The following is a 16788-nucleotide window of genomic DNA, read 5'->3' as shown; positions in this document are numbered from 1 at the left end:
GTGGATAGGTTTGGAAGAGCTTTTATTTAGTACCAGCATTCGGATTGCAGTAGCATGGATCCTACACAGATGGAAATTTCAGTGGGAAGATATGGCAGAGACAGATTTGTTCCATCCTTTTTTCAGCCTTGTGAAAAAGATCACTGAAAATATTACCAAGCCCCTCATGACTTCATGCCAACCTGCCTAAATCCTATCTGGGGGATACCCAAGTAGTGATCAGTATCAAAGCAGCTCCTTACCCACTCCCAGCACTCTTATTGTGGTCCATTTGGCAAAGCAAATGGCAAATAAATGCAGGTTTTGTTCAGTGCAGGCCACAGTGCCACATGCAGCACCAAGATCCAACCCAGACCACAACCAGAGGTGGAGTCATGGGGTAATTTGAGTAATCAAAGAGCCCAGGAAGGTGAAAAAAGTATTTAACTGCCTTCTCTCCCTCTTTCAGTTTAACAAGGTTTGTGAGTTGACCATTTATTTGACCATTTATTTTGTGCACCTTGCAGCTGGGGACAGGGAAGGACACGAGGCAGATGTGGAGGAGGCAGACCAGCTGCAGCATCAATTTCTACTACATTTTGCTGGGCTGGGGGAAAAGGCTCATTCACAGAGGCGCAGACTGTGTATCTAGATGGGTCCTTCGCAGGCAGACCTGGCCTTGCCCTGCCAGTTTTCTGATTTACCTGCAGGGCTCATGAGTCCTGAGTCATAGGCAAAGCCCATGACAGACTGGGAGAACAAGATCTGCAAGCAATATCACAGTGGTTCTGTCACCTCCCCAAGCCCCACTTAAGACGTGCAGTCCCAGACTTTACTGAAGAAATGGTGTTGCTTCATCAGCCAAGCTGTGATGGCAGGGAAGTAGAGGCAAAGTTTGGTTTGCAAGGAGAGATAATACCGTTATTAGCCCAGGCTGGGTAGCAGGGGCAAAAGGAAAAGCAGGAAAGCTCTCAGGTCTGCCTTTAGGTCCGAAGCAGAAGCAGCACGTTTCAACTGAAGAGCAGAGTTGCTCCAAATTTAATTATGTTAAACAGTGAGATAGCTACAAGAAAAGCCTGGCTGATCCAATTGGAAAAGTCATTGTTATTCTGGAGCCACCATGGGCCAGTGGGTGAGAAATGCCTCAATACATGATGCATCACTTCCACTGTGAATTTTAGGCGGGACAAAGAACTAACATGTTAATGCTGGCTTACAGGGGGATTGCGGGAAGGACGGCTTGAAAGGTGAAAGAGGTCCTCCAGGCCCAAAGGTATGTCCTGAGTGCATGGAGGCATTTTTGTGTGGGTGCCATTGTGTTGGGCTGACCAGAGGGGAAGAGCACCCATCTCAGATGTCTTCTGACCCCCTAAAATGTTGGGTTTTCAAAGCAGAGTTTCTGAGATGGGCTCATAATCTTGTGGTCATAATGATGCTGTAATCCTACAACTCGGTTAAGCAGATACACAACATTTAGGTAGGAAGATGTTGTTGAGGAGTCAGATGGGATAAATCTCTAAAACGTTCAGGGATGTTTCCTTCCTTTCCTCCCCCCTGCAAGTTGAAGAACACACTGGAAAGAGATGGAAGGAGAAATTGCTTCTGATACCACACACATCTAGAGTTCTTTAGAGGTAGAACAAACTCCTCCACTTAATGGAGAGGAAAATGCTGCAGAAAGCAGCATCAGTGGGTACAGGTAGATCTCCTCATTGGTCCAAGATCCAAGTCTTTGCAAAGGCAAGGACTTATGCAGGTGACATGCGTGGGCTGTGCCTCAGACATACTGAGTTCAGCCAGTGCACCCCACATTGCAGTTCCTTTACCCCAGCACACCTTGGCATGGAGTTGCAGTGCCATCAGGGCCTTCCTGGCGCCCTTCATTCCACCGGAATCTGTCAATAAAGAAACCAGATTTCAGTGAAATGAAGCCCATCAGAGAGGCAGGTCAGCCCCCACCTCAGCAGATGTTCTTCACCCCAGCACTGGACCTCCCAAGCTATTGCCGCTCATCTGTAGTTTCATCTGTGGCACTGGCCCAGCAAGGAGAGGTGGACAGCCTGTTTATGCAACTTGCTGTTGGGAGTCCAACCCACTGCAGGTATTTGACCCAGATCGCACATGGCGGTAGGGAGGGCCACCAGCACGGTGACCACCTTCAGAAGGGACCATCAACTGTGGGGGCACCTTGGCCATCCACTTGCTGCCTACTACCTCTGCACAGCTGACACAGCAGGGACAGCAGCAGTGACATTGAGGGGCCTCAAAAACCTTCACTTTTTTAAACATTGCACATGGCCAAGAAATGGAGAAGAGGATGGTGCGCATGGCCAAGAAATGGAGAAAAGGATGGTGCAAGGCTCTGGTCCAAACCTCACTTTGATGATGTTCATGTCTGGCTCTTGGTCCAAGCCTGTCCTAAGAAATGCAGCCAGCAGCTGTGTCCAATGGAGGAGTGAAGGGTGGGATTCAAGGGGGACCAAGGGACCATTGAGCAGGGTGGGATTCAAACCCCCTCTCTGAGCTGATGGGGATTTGTCTGGGGTCACAGCATGGGCTGGGAACAAAGGGCCAGATTACATGACTCTTGCTCCTCCTCAGACTTCCTCTTCTTGCTGCTCATTGGGATAATAATTAATGCATTGCTCTTGTTCATTTGAAGGGAGAACCCGGTCCACCAGGCAAAGGAGTAGAAATGAAGGTAAATGAAATGAAAAAATTATAGAGCATATTAATGTTGGAAACACCTCCCTCTGTCTGAGGTTGGGATGGCAGAGGGGACCCAGTGTGTGTCCCCAGGCTTAGCTATCAACAACCTGCAGGGCCAGCTGGAGGAGAGAGAAGTTCTGACCCTTCTTTCCTCTTTCAGGATCTGGAGAGGCTTTTTGAAGCAAATGGTATCAATGTAGGTAACGCTTTGACCTTCCTCATGGCAATGATTGTAATTAAGTCTTTCCATCTGTTCCCTCTGGCCTTCTGGAGGCGATGTGTGCTCCCCCAGGTTCAGCACTGGCACTCACAAGAGTGCAGGGTTATTACTTTTCCTTTTACAGCTTACCATAGATATTTAAATGCTTCTTGGATGGCTTTTCTGCTACTATGTTATGGGTTGGATGGTGGATTTGAGGCCCATGTGACACTGAAACTTGGCAAATACCTGTTCAGAGCTTGGTGCTACTGCCTGGATTCGCTTGTACTTCAGCACTGCCAGCAATAGGACACCCACACAGCCCCATGGGTGCTCTGGCCATACTGCTTGTCATGTTTAGCAAAAAAGTCTAGTTGGGGAGTTTTCCTTAGCTTATAACACAAATGGTAGTGAATCATCACTGTGCAATATAGCAGTGCTAGCCTGGTGGCCTCCCTCTCCACTCTCATGGTTGCCATCAAGCTCAGGAAGTGTGATAAGGCTCAGCTTTTAGTATCTACCATGCAGGTACTTACAGTTGTGCTTGTTACTTCTAGCTCCTTTCTGTAAGCTCTGGAGATGTGACCAAGGCAGATGGTCAAATGTAGGAGTTTTATTTAGGATGGGGAGAGCCACCATGTAAGCACCATCAATTGGCTCCTAGATGTCCAAACTGTAGTCACCTGTATTTAAACCAGCTGCTGGCTGTTGGGGCACATTGCTTCACCAGGTGCTACTGGAAATGCATCAGTCATTTTGTGGTGGCTGCACTTGCACTGTGGTGTGGCACTGGGCTACTGCCTTAATGGTATCCACTGGTTGCAGTTGGCACTGCTGAAGGACCTCTCCAATGCACTCCTGCGGGATGGGCTGGATGGGCTGGTGCAGCAGCTGGGTGGCTCCAGGACAAACAAGACCTCCAGGAGAAAGCAGGCAGCTCTCCATACTACCAAGCATGATGTGAGTATTGTCATCTGTCAACCTCAGGGGGCAGACAGACTTTGAAGGAAATGAAGGAGAAACAGAAACAAATCATTGAAGGCTTCAAGGTCACCTCTGTCATCAGGCAGGTTATGGTGACTTGCAGCCACGCTAAGAAAGAGTTAAGCTGGAACAGGCTCATGGCTCACACCAGGATCTTGGATCTTCAGGTTGAACTGATGGGATTACAAAGCACTCTTTTTTTTTTTTTTTTCAGTGGAAATAAAGGAATTGGTCAACCCATGTTGTTGATGGAGGTAGCTAGAAGCCATCCTCCAAAGCCATCCCCCTCCTTGTGTCCTTTGAGGACTGGGAGTTGTTGGAGTGGTGTGTATGCAAGGGGATGAAAGCAGCTGCAAGCATGAGAAGTGATCATAGAGGTGGCCTCAAAAGCAAGAGGGATCCCAGGGAGGTAGAACTAGCTTAGAGGGAAGGTTTGGAGGTGACCATCAGGGAATTACTGACTACTTGCTCCATCCTGGTTCAGAAAAGGCCACCAGGTGGGACAGAGCATGCTGAAAGGGTGGGACAGTGGGCAGAAATAACCCATCAGGATCCAACTCATCACATGTGTGGGTCCTGGGAGCTCAGGTGTGTCATTGCCACACCAACCCACTCTTTTTGATGTTGCAGGATTCACTGGTGTTTGATACTTCTCACAATGCCCTGGCCAGCACCAAGGTGACAGAAGAAGCACAGAGCCTGGAGATGGAGGCTCAGTTTAGGGTGCCGGTGTCTGGAGGACTTCCCAAGGTGAAAATAAGGAGCAGAGCAGATTAAGTATAGTTGTGTAGATCTGTGTTCCTGTCCACCTGGTCTGCTGCTGCAATAATATTAAAAGATTGCACATCAGATATGTACTGGCTGCCTGTGAGCTCCAGTCCATGCTCCAGTGATGCCTCCTGGTGATACTTATCCTCCCTTCCTTTCCACACAACCACAACTCCTTCTTGTCTTCTGAGCAAAAAAACCACCACATTTTGGGCTGGTTTCAAGCCATCCCCATGCTGTTATCTGTTGAACTTGCCCTGCAACTTCTCACTTGAAGGCTGTAATCTAGGTGTGTCCCTCCTGCCCCAGCAGGGATGGATCCAATCCTGCTGTCAGGTTGGGTTCAGGTTTCCCAAGAGAGGAATCCTTCCCATGACTCCACAGCCCTCATCTGCTTGGTCTACCAGGCTAATTGCTAGAGTTTATCTAGGCACCTGCATCCTTTGCAATTGCAAGTAACGGATAGCTTGTGTTTATGGGAATTAGGAGTTTATTAGCAATGTTGAGGCTGAATCTCCATGCTGGACCCGAGTTCCAGTGTGGTACAGCACACCTCCAGGAACGAAATCAGAGGATTGTATCCAGGTCACCTCTGAGCTGCTGGAGGAGTTAGTTTGTGTGTACTAGACAGTCCTGATAAGAGAGTCCAGGAAACAGTGCCTGCAGCTGCAGTGGGGCTTTTCTTGTCCTTGTTTTATGACAGCCAAGAAGTGATTCTCTCCATAAAACCTTGTAGGTCACCAGTAGGAAATGTTGTCTCTAACTGGAGCATGAGAGCTGAGGGGGGTGTTTGGAGCCAGCTCCTGATGTTTTTCTCTTCCTCTGTGGTTGGTTCAACAGTGACCCAGTTGCTCAGGCACTTAGGGTGAGACAGGCTTATCCCCTCTCAGCTCCAGGCTTCTGCCGCTGTCTCAGGTGAAACATGTTGCTTTTCCGGATCATTGGAAGCTGAATGATAGCATTTTAGGGGTTTGAGAGGTGATGAAGTGCTCACCAATACATGTGTTTGTATCAAGAGACACAAACTGGATGTGTGCCAGCCACCCCGGAGCCAGCGATGCTGGCATTTGGAGTACAGAGGCACCAAAGCTGTCTCTGTTAGGCTTTGGGAGCCCAACTGAATCTGACAGAAAGGGCTGGGGATGTCTGCTCATCTGGGCCAGCCTATCCAGGCTGGACTTCCACCAGGGGGTGAAGGGGGCAAAGCAGCCCTCCAACTCGTATGAGATCCTTGCAGTCTGCCCCAACCCATCCTTGCTGGCACTTTCCAAGTAAGATGCAGGAGAAGCCTTGGCACATTGGGTCTTCAGCCTTGCCCTGCTGTCTCAGAGCATGCTATTGTATTGCAAAAATGGCAGTGTTGATAAAGCAATGCATTGTGGATGACATCCTGATGTGGAAAAAGCAATAACTTACTTTGGTCTCTACAGGGTCCATCTGCTGCTGGTTCTGAAGCTGTGTACCAATCCCTAGAGAACCCTCCTGAGTCCCTGGAGAAAACATCTGAGGAGAGAAGGAAAGATAGAGACTCAAGAAGGAAAAACACTTCTCTCAGCAGCGTATGTAAATAACTATTCAGTGACTTTTAATTACTTTTCCATTTGTGCTGATTTAACAGATGCAAAGGAGTTACATTTGTCAGAGCTTGATTGTACAAATTGTTGCAATTCTATGAGTTTTGCTTCTATTTTAATGCAGTTAAAAGCTAAGTTAGAGAAAGGGTAAGGGTGTCTGCATGTATCAGTGCCAGAGATTGGAAAAAGGTTTTGCTTTCCACCTTCTGCTCTGGTAATTAGTGGGACTGTTGTCACTTACCCATCACCCTCTGCAGGGCTTGTCTGTATCCCCACCATACCCAGAAGATGATCTGCAAGGAAACCAGTCCACAGAGCTTCTTGAGTCCTTGGAGGAGAGGGTGGAAGGACAACCACAGCAGGACACCAGCCATGTATGTCTTCCCTAGAAATTCTGGGAAGTAGACCAGTGTGGAGATAAGTGATAGACTGGAAGGGATTGATATGCTGATATGCACATCTCTTACAGTGCTGTGAGTCCTGGGGCAGTTACCCGGAGGACACCACTGCTCAGACATAGGACCTGGGCAGGAGGCTGATGGCCAGCCTTGTCCTTTGCATGTCCTTTGCCACTTTCCCTGTAGGCAGGGAAGTGGGAACCCCCCAGAGCCCTTGACAAATGTTTTGTTGTTAATTATCCACTTCTTTTTTTTTTTTTTTTTTTTTTGGGGGGGGGGGGGCGGGGATGGAAAGGATAATCTCTTTCTAATCTGAATCCATCAGCCACAGCAGCCATCCTATTATCTGGGCTTGTTTGACTGAATAGCTGAGGATTCTCAATACTTTTTTAAATCAGACTTGTAGTACTCCAGGGACAGTGCAGACCCGAGACAGTGAATTTAAGATATTTCCCCTGACAAGATATTTCGTTTTCCTTCTTACTTTCCACAGATGCCTTAGAATAGTCCAGACTCTCACGTTTCCCTGCACAGTGTTAGACTTTTAGACCCTGGTATGTACCGTTCTGAGCCCTGGAGTGCAGAGTCTGACTCCCTTAAAGAAGAGTTTTTAGTGTCTAAGCAGGAATTTGGGGCATTTCTCCTTTTTAAGGACTCACTAACAAGAGCAAATTGTAATTTAATAAGCCTTTGTAGATGGGCTGAGCCAAGGTGACTGTTCCCGAGGAAACATGATGCAGGGTGACTTACCCTACCTCTTCTTTCAAGGTCTGCCTCTTAAAAAGTTGAAGTGGTTACTGCACTTCAGTTGAAGGACAGTTGCAAAGTAGAGGTTTCTTCCATAGCCAGGAGTTAGAACTGCTTTACAAACACATGTGTACATAACCTCTAAGACTCGTTATATCATTTTCAGCAAAATTGGAGGGTGCATCCAGGCTGGTAGCAACAGATACCACATTTCAGCTGATGGGCAATAAGCTGTGGTGTTTCTGTAGTGTGGTTGTCTGAGCCCTAACATCCCACCTCACCCTTATTTTTCTGCCCTCCTGGGCATGCATTTTCTTTTGAGAATGGAAACCATGCTCCACTGCCACATACCAAACCCAACACCCTCCAGCCTGAACATCACTGTAACCATAAGTGCATATTCCAGCCTAGCTGGGAGACCCTACCCCAACACCATGCATTGAGTGACAGCAGCCCCAGTGATGGAGAGAGGGAAAATGCATTCATTCAGTGCTGTCTGAACACCTTTGCATACTGATGTGCTCTTGTGTGATGGAGGGAATGCTCTTTTTGAAAATACTCGGAGACAGGATACCAACAGCCTTAAAAAATGGACTGTAAAAATCTCTTGGATGTTTGCTTGCAACTACAGGCATGGTTACTGCTAGGAGCAGCATTAGCAAGGATATTTCTAGGAATAGCAATGAGGGAGTAGCTCTGAGTGGGGAGACTGTTGGAGGAAATCTCACTCTGATTTTTAAGTAGTCTGCTGAAAACTTGCTTCTGCTCCTAGCACTGGCTCCTGGCTGTCTCTGCAAATTAACACCACATGGAATCCCAAAGCTGGAACCAGTGATGTTGCAGCAGCCACGAGAGGGCTCCCGGCACAAGCACACACACGCAAGCACCCACCCCCACACAGACGCGTGCATGCGTGTAAGCTGCCGCTCTGGAGATGGCAGCCTGTGCCATGAGCATCCATTAACTTTGTTTCTCCTCCTGGATGCACCTTTTCCCTTGGCTGGGAATGGTTAAGCTGGGAAGGGACCCTAAGCACAGAGTACAGAGCCCAAACTCCCTCATTTCTTGGGGGATAGGGTTGCATGATGCTGGCTGAGGTGGGAGATTTTTGGGGTCCAGTTGTTGAAAGCAGGTAGAGCTCAGTCTCTATGGACTCACACCTGGAGACTGTGAAATTGAGAGAGGGTCCTGAATCTGTGGATCTATTTGAAACTGTGGAATTTAGCAGTGCTGGATGCTTTTCGTGAGCAGACATCTCGAGGCTTCACACATGCCCCTGCATGGGGTCATTTAATATATCAGATGCACCACAGACACAGCATCTTCTTCCTTGATGAATGGGAGTGACCCCTGTTTGTTTGGTGTCTGGGAGCTAAGTGCATCCCTGTGCCCAGACACTGTAGCCATGGCACCAGGAAGTCAAGGGGACTGTGTGGCCACACCAGATGTGACATTTGGGCAGAAAGAAGAGCTGTCCTCAGTCATCAGGTGTGTAAGTAATGAATCCCTGCATCCCAAGGACCAAAACCAATCCCTGTGTCCTTTTTGAGATGCCACTTTCTTTTAAAAAAGCCCCATGGGATCTGCAGAGCAGAGCCACAAAACTGGTTTGTAGGTGGCTTGCAGGTTCATTTATCATGACAGACCCAAGACTGGACATTTTTTAGCCAAACTCAGGGTGCCTGAGATAACATGATTTCTGCATTGAAGATTTTTCACAGGGAGAAGATACTAAATGTTAGAGGTCTCTTGAATCTTGTGGTGAAAGGCAGGAGGAGAGCCAGAGGGAGGAAGCTGAAGACTTATAATCCAAACAGGAAATCAAGAGTTTAAGCTGATTAACCCCAGCGGCAGGCTGGAGGGAGATGGTATTTTTCCCTCCTGACAATTCCCTGCCTGTCGCTGCCTGACTTATCAGAAGCAGCGCACGGGGGGCTGGTGGGGGGACAGTTTGTACTTTGGGTTCACAGAGATGATCTCCTGCCCTGTTGGGTCTGGTGCTCAAAAGCCCTATGGATTAGTGCACACAATATCAGTGTCATCTGACAGTGATGCTGCATCTGGGTGTTTGGCAATAATTATTGGGGTAATCACGTAACTCGGTACTACCAGACATCTTTTCCTGAATCCCAGCCTGGAGGATTCCCCATCAAATGAATAATTGTTTGAAAGATGGGCAGGTAGCACCACTCTTCATTCTCTCATATCTAATGATCCCCATTTTGGTAGGGATGTTTGTAAAAGTAGAACAGCTGCCACAAGTTTTTTAGGGCACTTCAGACCCTCCCCCAGCACAATGGGATCTACACCCCAAGGATGTTTTCCTTGGTTGCATTTGGTGTAAAACCCTCTTTAGAGGAGGAAGAAGTGTGGTCCAAAGGCAGGGAAACAGCAGCAGCCCCTCTCTCCTTGTAGCTCCTGCATCCCCTCATCCCTGGTGGCTCCTGCAGCTGAACTGAACTCAGTGGAAATGCAAAGGGAGCGAAATGGTGCTGGTTGCTTTCCCATCAGCAACAGCTGTAATCACGAATTTTACCTGCTAAAAGGTTCATAGGGCCCTAGAGAGAAGCAGCCTGTAATAGCCCAAGAGCTTCATCTCAGAGATGCAATTTCTGGCTGGCAGGAGTTAATGGGGAAGCAAATTAACTGATGTAAAGAGGCAGGATGAGCCCAGGTACACGTGCCTGTGTGAGAAGCGGTGGCTGGTTATTCTTTCCATAGATGAGCCACTTCTTTGATGCTACGGGACCGTACCAGCCAGTTCTTGCCTCCTTGATCGCCCAGCTCCCCTGCAGTTAAGCTTACTCATTTTCACAGTTAATTCAGATAAATTGCCTCTGGTTCTCTCCATGTGGATAAACCCATAGTCACTTAATTTTCCTACCTGATACCTTCTTGCCCTTTTCTTTTTCTCTTTCCTGTACCTTTTTCTTTGCAGGATTTTTTTTTTTACTCCCCCTTTTATTTCTGCTGTTCTCTTTCCTGTCCTAATTTCATCTGTTCCTTTCCTCCTTTTCTCCCTTCTATCTTTTTCATTCTTTTTTACACTGTCACCTGCCATCAGTAAATCATTCCTTTAGAAAGCAGAAGCTTTTCTACTCTCTTTGAGATGCCTTATTGCTGGCATCTCCAAGCAGGAAACTGCTAAAATTGCGGAGGAATTGCAGAATGAAAGAGTTATTACCCCCTGCAATTTCCTACCACCCCAAGTAAATGGCAGCTTTATGAGATCACATGCAGATGGGTCGCCTTCAAAAGCTCAGCAAGGTCTTAGCAACCCGTGGGCTTGCCTCACCGCTGCCTTGTGACACTATTCACATGTCTGTGAATGGAACATCGACCCATGCTAAAGAGCAGCAGCATTTTACAGCTGGTTTGCACACAGATGAGCTGTGACCCAGTGCAGGATGGATGGGAACATCCAAGTGGTCTTATCTGATGGTGCTACCTAACCCACCCAGAACACCTTTGCATAGGACTGGGAGGTATTTCTCTAGCTTGTCCCACAAAAAACAGCCCAGATAGGGAGCCCCTCAAGTACTGACCTGTCTTTTATTCCTCCTTCTGTCATCCTTGCCTTCTTTCAGTAAAGAATTTCAGTTTTAATTAGATCAATTTTTTTTCACCCTTTACATATTTTGGTGAGTCAGAAACTTCCTGGGTTCATTAGCCGCTAGGTGAAATTACCATCCCACAAGATAAAATCCAACAAACAGGACTGTCATCCCTGCAGACCTGACAGTGCAATGTCTAGGGCTGGACTAAGCAGCATTTCTTGGAGGTACTTTATTTAGGATTTACTTCCCCTTGATTTTAGCCATCTAAAAGTCTTGACACATACTTCTAAGTGAAATTAGTGGAGGTGAATCTAGGTCTTTGTTTTCACAACAAAAAGTGCAGGAATAGTGCTAAATAACTGCAGACCATCCTGACTTTTCCCTCTCCTTCATGTGCTTGTGGCAGGTTACAGGGTTGGGGTTTGGGTGTTTTGTTATAAGTAAATTTGCTGCTTTTTTGTTTTCATGTCAAAATACTCACCGAAGCTACACTGCAGTGCTTCCACTGTGTGGTTTGAGGAATAATTGCTCTACACTTCAGCCACTAGGAATATTACAATGTTTACAACAGCAAGTAGATAATTTACCATTGCTAATATGGAAAAGAACAATTTATGAGCCAGGCTAGTAACTGTTTGTACAAGGTTTACTCGGTGTGCCTTAAATATATATTGGCCAAAAGCATCAGCACTGCAAACATCACCAAGTGGCAGATCAACATGTAGACATTAACAGGCATTAATTGTTTTCTTGTTCCAGTCAGATACACTGTGTACATTAAATGCATAGCAGGTGCGTTACTCGGGCATGGCTGGTGCAGGGAAGCATTTAACATTCAAAGTTGCAGTATTTTAAGTGGGGTTTATTTCTTTGAAATTGGAGTAAAATTGCACAGTGCTAAATAACATATATATTATTATGATGATACAGATAATGTTAGGTGCTCAGCAGGATGCCGCTTCCCTTCCCATAGGAAAATGTGAATTCAGGCAATGGCTCTGCACTCCCAAGGGACATTAGAACCAGGAGATCTGCAGAGCATGAGAGACACACAATGAAGACCCCATTTCACCATAGCAGCTTCAGGCTGGCCTGTGTGCAAAACCAGAGCCATCGGTGCGATCCAGAAGGAGGTGGTGACCCTTCCTTGTTGGCTCTGTCACAGGTTCATCCCCCCGGTGCTCCAGGAGCTTGGAAATCCCTATCTGGATCTGTGGTAAGTGAAGACCCTATACAAGGGTGTCTTCAAACAGATGGACGCAAGGGAAACCCCATTTGCCCAGTTGTGCAAAGTCACAATGAATGAATGTAGTGGGAGGGTGAAGGTTAGTGATAAATATTAACAAATAAAGCAATAAACAACTGCTATGGAAGCCTTTTTCTTGGCACAGCAGATTGTTCTCCCTGTATCTGGCAAGGGAAACATGATGCTTGGAAAGCAAGGGAAATGTGATGCTTGGAAAACCAAAGTGGGGAAAATCAAACTTAATCAATGAGGCAACATTATAACCTGGCTCATGCGGAAAGCAACATCATAACTGAAGAGTGTTTTGTGTCCTGAGAGTTTAGAAGATATTTTAATGTGTGTTTAAATGTGTAAATATATGTGTGAGTTTATGAATACATACATTTCTGACACATCTGCACAATTACATTGTTGACTTTAACACAGTGTGCCAGAAATGGAAAGTGTAAAGAGTTGATTTTTACAAAATTTAAGAGAGAAAGACCTGTTTCCAGAAGTTAAGGATGAAAAACTCTGAACAGATTTCCTCTAAGTTTGAATGAATTTCTTTGAAAGCAGTGAGTGACCCTCACCCTGTGTTCCCAGGAGGAATGGCAGCACTGAGCTGAGCTCATCCACATCATGAGAAAACATATAATCTCATAGCCCTCCGTAAAGGGCCAGGGTTAAGGTGGGTCAGATGTGCCATTGCCAAAAGACTGGAACCAGGGCATTCCTTGATTCGTGGACCCTGGCAGCCCATATGCAATGGGCAGCACCAGCTCTCAGATGTCCTGTCCAGGCAGGAGCAGATCAGACAGAGCCTGGAGGCCACCCCGTATGCAACCAGGAGCCCTTCGATAGGGTTCTCGTGATCCCTGATGACACACAGCTTCCCTGTGAGATGCTTCCAGCCTCTACACTTACTGCCTAACATCTCCATGCAAAAAGGACTTGGTGGAAATAAATTTAAATTTAATTTATAATGAAAGCAAGTTGGGTACCTCCTTGCACCCACTGCTCTCCAACTGCTCTCACACTTTCCTTTCTTTTTTGACTCAAGGCTTACCCAGGCCCTCATCACCTGAGGAGAATTAAGGTACAGCATTCATGTTGTACTCCTCTTATCACAGCTGCATGTGGTGAGGATGCAGCTGGTCCTTTCCCAGCCCCATTTTGTATGTGCTATTTTTTTTTTGTCTTACAGAAGGAGGAAACTGGCCCAGCAGATCCATCTTCCCATGGCCAAAAGGTCAGTGCTTTTGTTTCACCTTTTAATGCAGATACCCAACAGCACCTGTGGGGCATCAGGATAGTGGTCCATCTCCCAGAACAGTCTCATTTGGAGGCTGAGGAATCATGGGTGAAAACTGGCCAGGCCAGTAGGTTCAAGAGGTAGTAATCAACAGTTTCGGCTACTGTTAACGAGCAGAGATTCCAGGCTTGAGCCTTTCACAGCTGATCCAAACATGGGGTTTGTGTTTTGGGGAGCCTCAAAAGTTTTGTCCTCTGTGGACTTCTCCTGTCTCCCTCAAATTCATGGCATCCTTTTACATCTGCAGTGTTCTGGGGCAGGGAGGCCCTCAGCTTACCACTTGTATCTGGCCCTTACTCTGCAATTTATGTTTTCTCCCTACATTTCCACTGCACAGAATAGAAGAGTTGAGGTCAGGTATGTCCCCAATCTGGTCTGGGAATGCAGGAAATGAGGAGTTCCTCCACAGGTGTTTGCTAAAAGCTGATGCAGGAACAAGGGCAGCACCTACCTGGTCCAAAGAGGGAAGGAAAAATTCCTCGTAGCAATGCATGTTTGCAATTGAAGGGTTTGCCTGTTGTTTTCCAGGGAGAAATGGGAGCTCCGGGAGTCCGTGGAGACAAAGGAGAAAAGGTAGCAATAGTGCTTTTCTGGCCAGAACCTCTCAGACCAGGAGAAGACTGTCTGTGCTAAGAGGGTCTCAAAAGGGAGAGACAACTGGGGATGTGCTGATGGAAGGGACTTTCAGGATCTATGGGAGACTGTACCAATGTAAATTGGGATTGAGACAGTCCCACCTTTATCCCTGAACCTTGCTGTGTGTTTCTGTTCCCTCCCTTCCAGCAATGCTAGCACACTCAGGAGTAAAGGCAAAAAATTCAGGGTTTTTTCCTGATGTTCATTTTCTGCTGGATCAATGAACTAAACCAGGTGACAGACAAGCAAAGACAGCCCTGGTGCAAGGGCAAGGATGGAAGAAGGGCAACACAAACCACCGTGAACAATTTTGGCAGCAAAGGTTTACAGGGGCCAAATGGCAGACTCAGTGTGGTGGGACCCAGATATTCAGAAGAAAGGCAGACAAGGCAGGGTGGGTGTTCACAGGTGCAGCCCAATGGGGAAGGGGTACTTTGCATGGGTGACCATTTAAACACCTATGTGGTGCAGCATCTTGGGGACACAGGCATGAGAAGAGGGAGGAAGGGGAGGTGGCTGGAAGGTGGCTGGTTTTTGTCTTGCAGGGGCAGCCTGGGGAGATGGGGGAACCTGGAGAAAAGGTGAGCTGTGGATTCGGTATCAGCTGCTGGAGCAGGACAGCATTACCAGCTAAGTGGCACAAATCCAGCATTGCAGATTGCCATAGGAAAGTTGAAACCTGCCGGGTTAACCCAGTACTCCATCTCCTCCCTGTGAGCAGCGTGGCTCCGTGTTAGGTCATTTGGCTTTTCCCTAGTCACGCAGCCACTGCCCACCTCTTGTGAAAAGAGGTGGAGGTCAGAGTGGCAAGTTGGTTGCTCCATGCTGCATAGGCTATGTGCACAACTGGAAACCTTTGCTCTTGCTGCAGGGTTGCACTGAGGTGGTATTTCACATAACCTCTTGCACAGGCTTGGTAACTCTTTTCTTATTTTATAGGGCACCAAAGGAGACAGAGGTGAAAGTGGTCAAAAGGTAAACAACAACATCAATACCACAGTCAGGGGTGTCTTTTCTTACACTGTGAGAGCTTGCCTCCTGCTCTCCCTCCTCCTTTTGCCATACCAAACTTCCCCATCTCAGGGGCACGTGTCCAGGTAACCTCCTGAGCTGTGGGCCAGTCACTCAGTGGGGACCCAACATCTCTCTGTTGACTAGGGAGGGACTCCAAATGGCTGACACAGACAGGACACCCACCTTATAATGAGTAGTTTTGGAAGATGTGAGTCTCACCCAGAGTCGTCTGATATGATCTCCAATAATATTCCTGCAACTCAGCTCCCTCTTTTTTGAAGTTGATTAAATGCTCTCAGCAGCTTTGTCTCTCCAGGTCAGATTAAGTCTTCACATCATCTAGAGGAGATGTCATGGTCAGTGAGGGCTCTGTAGAAACCCTCAATGTAAGATCAGCTATGAGGGACTTCAGCCAAGTGTCTAGAGAGCAGCATGAAACAAGCTCTCATTTTGATGGGCCCATTGTGGAAGGAGTGATGTTAATTTTTCCTGACCTTCTCTTTACAGGGAGAACCAGGAATTGGGTTCAGAGGTCCTGTTGGTCAGGCTGGGCCACCTGGATTTAAGGTAAGCATTTCTCCTCTTCTAGATAAAGATCTCACTTGCTTTTTGCTGGGTCTTTCTCTTTGTAGTCCTTGCTTTTCACCACTGGGTGTGGAGCACAGAATTGGCTGCGGCTACAAAGATAAAGCACCAAAGCCAGTCCCAGCCCGGGAAGGCAGGAACTCCATCACATGAGTCTGGGACAGAAGGAGTGCTCTGTGTCCTCCAAAGGGCCATTTCAAAGCAGATGAGGTCCAGAGAATAGAATCATAGAATGGTTTGAGTTGGAAGTGACCTTTAAAGGTCATCTAGTCCACCTCCCCTGCAATGAGCAAGGACATCCTCAAATAGATCAGGCTGTGAAATATGTGCGTGAAAAAAATCCATGGAATTGTGGTCTCAGCAGAGATGCATTTCTGTGCTCCCTTGGGATGTTGCAGGTGTGCAGGGTTTGAATTCATTGGAAATCTCTGAAAGTCTTCAAGTAAGGGCTCCCTGCTTAGCAAGCCATGGTACGGCCCTTTCTCCAGCCCTAGGATCTCTCTTGTGAACCAGGGCTGGAGGGGATGTCCCCAGTTCTGTGTACTGGTCATGTGAATTCAAGGAGACACCCCAGGCTTTTCCCAGGACCTTTAGGGAGGCAGTTAATCCCACCTGAGATCCATGTTCCTTGTGATTCACTCAACAGGGTGAGCCAGGGGCCCCAGGACCTCCAGGAGCTCAGGGTATCCAGGGCATTCGTGGCAATGCTGGCACCCCCGGGTCACAGGGGAACAGAGGGGCTCCAGGTCTGGCCGGCATGCCAGGACAGAAGGTAGGTAGTGTGCAGTGGGGGGACAGCATGTGTTGTGTTAGCCAACTCAAGGTGAGAACAACGATGGTCCTGCTGAGACTGCCTATACTGGGTGTCCACTGTAAGTCAAGCCCCCACCCCTCCAGGTCTCCAGACCCTGAGCCTATACATAGTCAGTGACGCAGGAGCAAAGCCTGGTTGCAAAAGGAGAGGTAACAGAATTTATTAGACTAACTAATGTTGTTAGGGGAAAATGCAGGCCAAAAGATTTGGTACAGGGGGATGTCCTTCCAGTTAAAAAAAAAAAAAACCAAACCAAAAACAAAAACAAAAAAACAACCAAACAA

At 47.3% G+C, this 16788-nt stretch overlaps 1 protein-coding gene across 1 annotated transcript in view; it reads left to right on the top strand.

The window, feature by feature from the left end:
* LOC101923239 (collagen alpha-1(VII) chain-like) overlaps positions 1–16788 on the top strand; it is a 116318-nt gene that overhangs the window by 64615 nt on the left and 34915 nt on the right. Inside the window, exons 52-66 of the mRNA XM_055807686.1 lie at positions 1199–1252; positions 2642–2680; positions 2849–2884; positions 3713–3847; positions 4502–4621; positions 6070–6198; positions 6471–6587; positions 11889–12131; positions 13204–13239; positions 13348–13392; positions 13984–14028; positions 14637–14672; positions 15031–15066; positions 15613–15672; positions 16337–16462. Of these exons, the coding sequence (XP_055663661.1) occupies positions 1199–1252; positions 2642–2680; positions 2849–2884; positions 3713–3847; positions 4502–4621; positions 6070–6198; positions 6471–6587; positions 11889–12131; positions 13204–13239; positions 13348–13392; positions 13984–14028; positions 14637–14672; positions 15031–15066; positions 15613–15672; positions 16337–16462 (1257 nt within the window). The remainder of the gene's footprint in view (positions 1–1198; positions 1253–2641; positions 2681–2848; positions 2885–3712; positions 3848–4501; positions 4622–6069; positions 6199–6470; positions 6588–11888; positions 12132–13203; positions 13240–13347; positions 13393–13983; positions 14029–14636; positions 14673–15030; positions 15067–15612; positions 15673–16336; positions 16463–16788) is intronic.

Source organism: Falco peregrinus, chromosome 6, assembly GCF_023634155.1.
Source record: "Falco peregrinus isolate bFalPer1 chromosome 6, bFalPer1.pri, whole genome shotgun sequence".
NCBI classification, from domain to species: domain Eukaryota; kingdom Metazoa; phylum Chordata; class Aves; order Falconiformes; family Falconidae; genus Falco; species Falco peregrinus.
This window is presented reverse-complemented; position numbering and strand designations above follow the sequence as displayed.